The 11,084-nt window shown below is 29.0% G+C and overlaps 1 protein-coding gene across 1 annotated transcript; it reads left to right on the top strand.

The window, feature by feature from the left end:
* Nucleotides 1-1,036: 1,036 nt before the first annotated feature.
* On the top strand, nucleotides 1,037-3,477 carry LOC7463021 (protein trichome birefringence-like 43). Its single transcript, XM_002305980.4, has 5 exons — nucleotides 1,037-1,362; nucleotides 1,816-1,990; nucleotides 2,514-2,689; nucleotides 2,797-2,955; nucleotides 3,077-3,477. Exons 1-5 carry the CDS (start codon nucleotides 1,109-1,111, stop codon nucleotides 3,381-3,383), a joined length of 1,071 nt encoding a protein of 356 aa, XP_002306016.3. The 5' UTR covers nucleotides 1,037-1,108; the 3' UTR covers nucleotides 3,384-3,477.
* The last annotated feature ends 7,607 nt before the right edge of the window (nucleotides 3,478-11,084 follow it).

The raw sequence follows: 11,084 nt of genomic DNA, 5'->3' as shown, positions 1-11,084 counted from the left end.
AATAAAATAATTAATCTAACCTTATATAATTTATAAAAAATAATTGTGTCATGTTGAAAAGATAATTTTACTCCTAGAACCTAGTTCAAAGTTTTTTTTATCAGGGTTAATTGTTTCATTTTACTATTCTAATAAATAGTATATTAACTTCTCCTTGGCTTTTTTTTAATTATGAAGTGTTTGCATATGGGCTCGTATCATGGTTAATTATTATTTTTAGTTTTTGTGATTGAGATTGTGGTTAGATACAATCTAATTATACACAAAAATCAACCATAAAAACTAATTTTTCTTGTTTTTTTTAGTTTTTTTGATGGGTTCTACACCCAAATCTCAACCTCTACCTCTAAAACAAACACACACCAAAACCCCGCTATTATACTGACAAAATCACCATAAAAGATCATTAAAAAACATTCTTTTAAACTTATCAAACAACATTTTAATATAAAAAAAATCATTTTCAAACTCAAAACAAAAGCAAAATTTGGATTATAAATTTAGATCTAGCTAGAATTAGTTTTTCATAAAAGACCCGAATTTATCAGCACTCTTTTGCTGGTGGTGGTTTTGCCATGTACGAAAGGGATTTCTTTTCTAAATTCGTGTATTAAATAAAGAAAAAAAATGCATAAAGGATACCAATTAAAATTACAATTAAAAATAAAAAAAAAACATAGATGGTTTCTACAGGAATCCACATTGTTTATTTTTTTCTTTTTTTATTTGGTGATTTGTTTTCTTTGAATTAATACTTTTGTGGCTAAATTAGTTGTCAATTGTTTCTGATATGTTAATAAATGGCTAAATTAAAAAATAAACCAAAGTAAAAAATACAGGGAAAATTATAGGGAAAATAGATGGTAATTTAAAGTTATACATCATATTCCCTTTGATCTTCTTACTTTTCAAATTTCATCCTATATATCGTACCCTAAGTGATAGTCTTATTAATTAATACTAATTTTAAAGTGAAAATTCAGAAGGAAAAAAAAAAAAAAAAAAAACTCTATATAAACATATTGAACTACCACTACAACGTTCTTCATGTTCACTGTCATACAAGTCTTGTGAGCTGCACCTACTCGCCTCTGTCTCTCTCGCTCTCATGGACGTGGGTTCTTTTGCCATTAGAGCAGCACTGCTAGTTGTTTCTCTAGCTGTGCACCATAGAGGGATTGCAAGGGGTGGTGGTTGTGATCTTTATAAAGGGATTTGGGTTCGTGATGAAGCATATCCTCTCTATGATGCCTCGCGATGTCCCTTCATAGAGAAGGAGTTTGACTGTCGCAAGAATGGTCGCCCAGACAGAGACTATCTCAAGTATAGATGGCAGCCCAAGGCAGGGTGCAAGTTTCCAAGGTACACACTGTTTTTTTCTCTCATTTTACCATCGAAGTGTTAATTATATCCATATATAATGGCCATGGCTGCTTAATTTTGTGATTGGATTTGGTAACTGTCGATCTGTGGCCTTGCTTGCTAGCTGATCACTTCGCAATTTACATACATCACGTGAAAAAGACAATACAATTGCAAGTGAAGACGATGACATATATCAACTTGTATAATTTATCTCAATTTTGAATTTTTTTTTTTTTTGTAGTTAATTAAGTATAATTTTATGTTGAAAAGTGACACTTCAACGTATTAGGAGAGTCCTTTCCGTGGAGAGAAGGGCTCTGTCTGCTGTCAACTAAATCCATCCTTTGAGCTAATTCTTAATTTGTTGTTCTTTAGCAACACAAGTAATTTGACAAGAATTTGCTTTCCCTTTAAAGGAATTTCGTGTTTGCTGATGGATCCATACTGTAGGTTTGATGGCGGTCATTTCTTATCACAAATACTTAAAGGGAAGAGCATCATGTTCGTGGGAGATTCACTAAGTTTGAATCAATGGCAATCACTCACTTGCATGCTTCATGTGGCTCTACCACAAGCTAACTATAGCCTGGTCAGGACAGGAGAGCTGTCCACTTTCAGCTTCCCTGTGAGACCGAAATCCTTAATTGCTCCTGTCTCCTTCCTCGTCTCCATGCTTTCCTATTTTTGTTTTGTTTTTTGTTTTTTTAATTGGATCATGTGGGAATTAATTAATTGGTTGCCGCATCTTTATCATTTTATAAATCTTGAAAACGAAAATACCAAGAGATTTAAGATTTTTGCTTATCTTCTCAATCCTCCTCACATGGAAATCTCTTTCTTCGCCAATATCTAGGAAAAACTGAGATGGTTTAATTTTTTATATATATACACACACAAAAAAACTGTATGATTCCAATTCCGATTTCGTGGAGGAAATATGATTTTATTCATCTTCTTTTATATAAAAAAGAGAGAGTAAATCTGAAGTTTTTGAAGGATTTGACGTAATTAAAAGCAGGCATATTATACGTCATTAATTAAGCATCTATATATGCATTAATTACCCAATAAATACCATAATCCATCATCCTTTAAACATGTTTGCAAATCATTTTCTAAAAAAATACAGTGATTTGTGATCTTTGCAGGGATATGGGGCTAAAGTGATGTTCTCCCGCAATGCATTTCTAGTTGACATGGTAAGCACAAGCCATGGGGTTGCTCTTATGCTTGACTCCATTAAAGGTGGAGATTTATGGAAAGGGATTGATGTTTTGGTCTTCAACACCTGGCACTGGTGGCTTCATACAGGGAGAAAACAGCCGTGCGTGGCCCATTTTTAACCCTCCTAATGGTGTCATCAGTCATGTATAAAACTACTTTAACCCAGCTAGAGGGGCTAATTGGCTGTTTGTGTGTGTATCCTTATAGATGGAAGTTTATTCAAGTCGGGAATGCTAGATATCAAGACATGGATCGGCTGGTCGCATACGAGAAAGCCTTGACTACGTGGGCTAAATGGGTCGAGACCAACGTAGATACTGCAAAAACCACAGTCTTCTTCCAAGGGATTTCTCCAGATCACATGAAGTAAGTTCATTCATACACCCATGCACAGCCTTCTTTCAATCTGCTGGACACAACACTGTGCAAAACATGTTAGCTTGTCCATGCATTGCGATTAATTTCTTGTTGATTGATTGGCAAACAGTGGAAGTGACTGGGGTGAGCCAAATGCAAGGAACTGTGAGGGGCAGAAAGATCCGTTCTTCAAAACGTACCCAGCAGGACATCATCCAGCACAGCTAGTTGTTGAGAAAGCAATAGGCGCAATGCCAAAGCCAGTAGCAGTACATTTGCTCGATGTCACGGCCCTTTCACAGCTGAGAAAAGATGGCCATCCTTCAGTCTATGGCGGCCATGGTGAACACAGAGCTATGGACTGCACCCACTGGTGTCTAGCTGGGGTTCCTGATACCTGGAATGAACTTCTGTACGCAGCTCTCCTTCGAAGTTAATTATAAACACCTGCAGTAAACAGTAATTATTTGTTCTTCTCAAACACGTTAATATTGTTTCTGAAATAAAGAAATTATAGCATTTTGGATTAAACGAATCTCCTTAAACATGAATCCCATGCCATAAGTAAGTTTTCGATGTGTGCCGATGCAGTGTTATATTTTTTATAAAATAAAATAAAAATCAGTTGAAGGAATTTTATAGTTGATCATTTCTTTTCGGCTTATATTATAAATAAAATAACACTACTGGAAAGTAGACAGATCACATTAGGGCCGGGAATGTGCACGGCCCAGTCCAAGTAAGGCCCATGATCAATTCATTAGTCATGCATCAATTGAAATCCTTTCATGACCTCATGGAATCATGCTCAACTCTTCGCCGCATGTCGAGCAAAAAAAAAACTAAAATAAAATAAAAAAACAACTTGAAAAAGAAAAATAAACAAGCAAATCTAAGCGAACTTCTTAAACTTATTCTAATCTCTAAAACTTGTAATCTGTTAAATTATGGACCTAAGTTTAATAAAAAAACTTAACTCTCAACCAATTAAATTTTGAAGGATGAAATTGTTGAAAAACATATTAATAAAAAAACTTGCAAAAGCCAAAAAAATGAGGATGAAATTTGAAAGAAAAAAACTTGAGGATGAAATTTGAAATGATCTAAAACAAAATAATTTGCAAGTAAAAGAATGAGTACTAAATTGTAAAGATTAAAAAATCATAAGGGATGAAATTGAAAAAACACTTGTAATTTGATGGATAAAAAAAAGATAGGGGTGAAATTAAAAAAAAACAATTGTTGAGGGCAAACCCAATAGAATAAAATCACAAAAAATATAAGAAAACAAAACAAAAAAAAAGAATAAAAATAAGAAAACATCAACTTAAAAAATAAAAATAAAATACAAGCAAACTTGGACGAATCTCCTAAACCTAGTTTAATTTCTAAAACTCACAGCTCGTGAAATCTTGGACCTGAGTTCAATCAAAAAGCTCAATTATCAATAAATCTAATTTTGAAAGATGAAATTGTGAAAAAATAAATTAATAAAAAAAACCTACAAAATTAAAAAAAAAATCGACAAAAAGAATAAGGATAAAATTTAACAGAAAAAAAAACACAAGGATGATTAAATTGGAAAAAAATGATTACAAATAAAATAAAATGCAAATAACAAAATGAGGACTAGATTTGAAAGATTAAAGAATTATAGGAGGTGAAATTAAAAAAAAAAACTTGTAATTTGATAGATTATTTATAGATTAAAAAAAGATAGGGGGTGAAACTGAAAAAACTTATAGAGAGCTAACCCAATTAAATAAAATCATAAAAAACAAGAAAACAAAACACTAAAAAAGGATAAAAATTAGAAACACCAGCTTCATAAAAGGAAAAAAACTATGCAAACTCGGATGAACCTCTAAATATATTTTAATCTTTAAAACTCATAACCCATAAAGTTATGGACTCGGGTTTAATCAAGAAGGTCAATTCTCAACAAATTTAATTTTAAATGATGAAATCGGTGAAAAATATCAATAAAAAATACTTGAAAAAAAAACAAAAACAAAAAAATAAAAAAAAAAATTTAACAGGAAAAAGTGCAGATAAATTGGAATTTAAAAATAATTAAAATAATCATAGATAAAATAAATAATAATTAATAGAATGAGAGCCAAATCTGAAAGATTAAAACATCGATTATATGAGTAAAATTAAAAAAATATTTATAACTTTATAGATTATTTATAAATTAAAAATTAAATATAAATTAAATTTAAAAAAAAATATAAATAAACAACTCAATAGAAAACAAATCATAAAAAACAAAAAATAAATCCATTTATCTCTATTGAAATTCTTAAAGATACGCCAAGAGGGTTTTCTTCTCAAATATTTATTACACAACCGCAAAAGCAGGGAATTAAGACAGTAGCTCAAGAACTAGGAACCCCAAACAAGAAAGCATCTACGCGTCTGACATTCATTCCTTTAATGATTTAATTCTTCTTCTGCTTCTTCGTGATCTCTCAATGATAATATGAAAAACCTTCTAATCTTTTCTAATATTTAAAAATTATAATCTTTAAAATTTTAGATACAAGTAAATAATCAATTTAATTTTAAATAATAAAATCGATAAAAAAATATTATTAAAAAAAGCTTGCAAAAGCAAACAAAAAAAAATGAGGAGAAAATTTTATAAAAAATAAATCTAAGAAGAATAAAATTTGAAAAAAAATCAATTTTAAAAATGAACACAAGCAAAAAAATAGCAATTAAAAAATTAAAAATCAAATTTAAAAGATAAAAAAATAATAGGGGATGAAATTGAAAACAATTTGTAATTTAATAGATCATACATGGATTAAAAAATTGTAGGGGATAAAATTAAAAAACAATGGTAGGCAAATCGCAAAAAATAACAAAATAAAAGGATAAAAACATCACCTTAAAAAAAGAAAAAAAAACCAAGCGAACTTTATAAACCTGGTTTAACCTCTAAAATTTATAACCCGTGAAATCTTGGACCAGAATTCAAATACGAATCTTAATTCTCAACCAACATAATTTTAAAAGATGAAATCAATGAAAAATATTAATAGAAAAAACTTGCAAAAGCAAAAAAAAATAACAACGAAAAAAATTAGGATGAAATTTGATAGAAGAAAACCTAAGGATGATGAAATTTGAAAAACAAATTTGAAAATAATGTCAAATAAAATAAGTAAAAACTAAAAAAATACGAACCAAATTTGAAAGATTAAAAAAATCATAAGAGGTGAAATTAGAAAATATTTGTAATTTGATAGACTATTCATATATTTAAAAACGGGAGGAGTGAAATCGAAAAACATTTGTAATTTGAAAGATTATTTATAAATTAAAAATAGTAGGTGGTGAAATTGAAAAACATTTATAATTTTATAGCTTATTAAAAAAACAAAATAGTAATTAAAAGCATAAGAACCAAATGTGAAGGAAAAAAAACAATTTGCAAGAGATGTTTTGAAAATTTGCAAGAGCTATAAGAAAAAATAAAATTATAAATAAATGCTTTTTTTCAATTTAAGGAAAAAAAAATGGCCATTGGCACAAAACCAGTGGCGCGATAGGTACACACGCCACACTATCATATTTAGGGCGCCACGATTTACCAAACATGGCCCTGAAAGGCAATGCTTGTTGGCCGAACAAGCCCACACGCGCCGCTTGAATGTCGTGGGGTCATCCACACGCTGACGTGTGCAAACAAGTACTAACAAGTTTTTAAAAAATAATATTTAATATATAATCATTACAATAATACGCAAAACAACCTCTAAATTTACAATAAAAACTAATGTAAAATGATAAAAAAAAAAATGAGAGGTGCATTGTTTTTGTCTCAAAGGTGTCAAAGTAGTTGCTTTATTCTTATAAATCATTTTTGACTGGAACACCCCTATATCTAAAGGTTTAGAATTATTTATTAAAGTGTTAAATTTGTAATTGCACTGTGCATTACGAACTTTATATTTTATTTTATTATATATCACCTTAAAAAAAAGATTATTATATATGCTTTATATTTTATTTTATGCATGCCATGTCATGTCATGTCGGTATTTTATTTTATTTTCCTTTTTCACTCGCAAGGATGTTAGTGCATTTTGGATCTCGAAATGCATAGCGATAAAGTAGTGTGAAAACTCTCTCACAGAAAATGATTGATTCGAGACAAACACGTGTAGGCTTAATATAGGCTTTGTGTATAGGTTTACGTACATATAATATACGAATATAATATAGTCAATACTTTAGTGTTAATATAACTTTACAAACAAAAGATATGTTTGACTATATAATATAAGCTTGTTTTATTATTTGGAGCAAAGAGAGTCGTATATCGTTTGCATGGCAAGCCCGCACTCCGCTGCACATGAAGAAAAAATAAATCCAATAAAACAAAAAAATATATATATACAAGTATATATTGTCAACATGAATTTAAATATATTGATATTTATTTATTTGTACATCAATAAAAATATTTTTTTTCTTAGAAAAGTAATTATTTAAATCCATTAATAAAAAACACAAACTCTTAGCATAACTCCTCCTTCTTTTCTCATCAATAATTTATATATATATATATATATATATATATATAAAGAAAAGAGAATTAATTGCTCTCAGGGGCCGGGCAAGCAGGACCAGGGACTCGGGTCCGCCCCCCAAATACATTTTAAAAATTTTCATTAGGTAATTAAATGTGAGCCGGAGGTGTTATATTTTTTTATTTTAAAATGTGGCCTTATTAACGGTAATTAAATGTAACTTTACTTTTGATTTTTTATTTACTCTTGACCGACGTGAAAAGAAAAAAATATAAGGTCATTATTTTGTGTAGCCCTAATATAAATCTTGCAGCTGATAAAAACACAAATAAAAACATAAATCATGAGTAAAATTTTTCTACAAAAAGATTGAAGCAGAGTCACCAATTAATTTATCTTTCATCAAATAAAACAAGGTAACTTAAATTTAAAATCTATTTTTGTTTTATTTTAATAATTTGATGAGGTTTTTTTATATATAAATCTACTATTTTTGCTCATTTTTTTTCTCAAATCTGCTAGTTCTACCAATTGCTTTTTGAATTCTTGTTATGGTGATTTTTTTTCTAATTAATTAGATATATTTTATTGGTTCGTTTTGATTATACTTAGATTTTTTTAATGTTTTGTTTTAAACAGAGCCACCAAAATTATCAATTTTTTCTCACGATAAATGTTTTGATTTTAGAACATGTCATCCAATCATGTACCCAATCATCCAAAGTTAAAGAACATGTCATCGATTGCTGATTTATGTCAAGGATTGGTTGAAACAGAAAAATCAACAATTTATCCGCTAGCTGACAGGTTGATTCGACTTATTATCATATTCATTCTTTATTATTTTTTGTTTTATTTAAAAGTTGCTTTAGCTAATGTTTCTTATATACTTTATATGTTTATATTTGATATATATAAAGACCAACAACATTAAAGTGATGGATACATTATGAAAATGAAATTAACTTCATTGCTTTGATTTAATTTGGTATTGCTCCAAACCTTTTACATTATAATAAGATCATTATATGTTTGTAGTAAGTTATTTGAATAAAACTAAATTATACAGGTTTTATTTTACAACTCATATACAACAAATTAAAACAAATATTTTATTTTATTTTATTAATTTTAGCCTTTTCTAATAAATAATTCTAGCGGATTATTCATAAGGGCAAAAGGAGAGTGAAAGATCGTTTACGAGGGAAGGAAGCTAGCAGTGATGATGATGAATAATACAAGTGGAGGTCAATTTTGAGGACTGGACAAGAGAAGCCAGCTAGCGATCACACTCCCTCTTTTGTTTTCTTTTGGAGCCATGGTAGCTAGCTAGCCATCAATCACATTCATGCACTTCCTCTCATAATATTTATATTGCTGGTTCTGCTTCTACATGCATGATCGATTTTAATACGTTACGTAAACGAGTGATATTTCTTCTTTTTAATCCAATAAAATATATTTTCAAACCAAATTAATCAAAAATATATTTATTGTTCATAAGAAATATCTCAAAACACACACCGATCTTCATGTACATTATGCTAATGAGCGTAGCGTGGTGACAAAGAGCTTGAGATCTACACAGCAGGTCTCGAGTTCGAGTCAGAGCGTGCACCTCTTGTAAGAGCCTGGGACAGCCGGGTTTTACTCACTCACCTGGGCCCACAAAGTACGCTTTCCGGGAGGTGGGGTTTCCTCGAATCCAAAAAAAAAAAAAGGGTTATGCTAATGTAAGAAATTAAACATTCCTTGATTATTGAATCCTTGTTTTTTTGTTTGGGAGTGTGGTTGCAGTTGTTTTTTAAAATGTTTTTCGTGTCAAAATACATTAAAATGATATTTTTTTATTTTTTAAAAATTATTTTTAAGATCAGCACATCAAAACGATTCAAAACATAAAAATAATTAATTTTTAACAAAAAAAATATTTTGAATTTTTGAGAAACGCGTTTAGACCATGTTTCCAAACGAACATAGATTGTAATAGTAAGTTTCTTAAATAATTTTAAGAACGTATCCTTAATATCAATATGAAGAGATTTTATTTAAAATTTGAGTTTAAGAACAATATTATTTATATATATAATTCAAAAAATTAATTGTTAATTAACTAATTAGTAAAAATGAATAATTTGATTTGGCTTGGTTTAATTCGAAAAAGAAAAGATGCTAATTCGTGAACTCGTGGTCCTAGTTACTGTTAATTTGAAGCATGCAAATAAACATCTCGTTCTCAGCCTGCAGACGGCATATGGGCAGTGGGGGGGGGCCACAAAAAGAATCAAATGAAGTATATTTCATGTGTAAACTCGGTTTTGACTCGCAGAAAAATTACGAAAAAAATTAAAATAAATATGTTTTAAAAATGAGAAAATAAATTTGGGGAGTTATAATAGAAATGAGAAATAAAAATGAAGAAAGAAATCCGTGAAAATATATTGGTGTAAATTCTTATTAAAAATTGATAACGTGTGAAACAGTAACAAATCTATAAATAAAACAAATAATAAAATGAATAAAAAAATATTTTTGAATAAAAAAATCATCTCAAGGACTTAATAAAATAACTAATATGATTCTAGAAATGATTGGATGAGAAAATTTAGATTTTGATGTTAATTAAATTATTTATTAACTAGTTTTATATTATCAAGTATAATTTTCAATCTAATCATCAAATTTTATAAGAAATCTCTTAATATATTAATTTATCTCGGGTTAGAAGTTTAGGATAATCAAAATTTGAAAAGGCCAAGCAAATATTAATTCCTAAGATTCTTGGACATTATATATTTATAACACCCCCAGATTCTAGCAGTGGATCGATCTATCACAAGGTCCAGATACAAATTAAAGATTATAGCATATATTCTTCTTTCTCTCTTTTTTTTTTTTTAAATTTTTTAATATATATTTTACACGATCGATGCCGGTCCATGTTACCCAACCATATATGATGCATTAATTGATGATAAAAGAGGTGACAACTGTGCTCTTATAGACTAGAAAATTAAGAAGATTGCCGACTACCATCTCCTAGAGGCCATTATTGCGACCTTCTTCTTTTTTTTTTTTTTTTTTTTTTTTTTTTTTTTTTTTTGCATGGATTCCATGTATAGATGTGTTTTAAATTTCATGTATTAAAATTAATTTTATAGTCAGGTTGAAGCTACGTGGTTGCTCATATGATGGCCACTTGAGGCTTACATGGTCGTTAACTTCAGGGCCCGTGAGATTAGTCGAGGTGCGCGCAAGCTGGTCCGGACACCCACGTTAAACTAAAAAAAATTAATTTTATAGTAAATTTAATTTAAATATATATTTTTTAAAATTATGATTAAGAAATTGTTTGAAAGAATAGTAATGGTCGTCTTTTACCTAAAAATATATTAAAATAAAAAAGTTTTATTTTTTTAAATTTTTTTGATATTAAAACATTAAAATAAATAAAATAATTAATATAAAATAAATAAAATAATGTTTTTTTTTAAAAAAAAACTAAAGCAAAGAAAGAGAAAGACTCAATCGTTGTCCCACGAGTGCCGACGCAGTGTTTCAAAAACGCGTAAAGGATATAATATCTTTTTAGTA

This window comes from Populus trichocarpa, chromosome 4 (genome assembly GCF_000002775.5).
Source record: "Populus trichocarpa isolate Nisqually-1 chromosome 4, P.trichocarpa_v4.1, whole genome shotgun sequence".
In the NCBI taxonomy this organism is placed as follows: domain Eukaryota; kingdom Viridiplantae; phylum Streptophyta; class Magnoliopsida; order Malpighiales; family Salicaceae; genus Populus; species Populus trichocarpa.
This window is presented reverse-complemented; position numbering and strand designations above follow the sequence as displayed.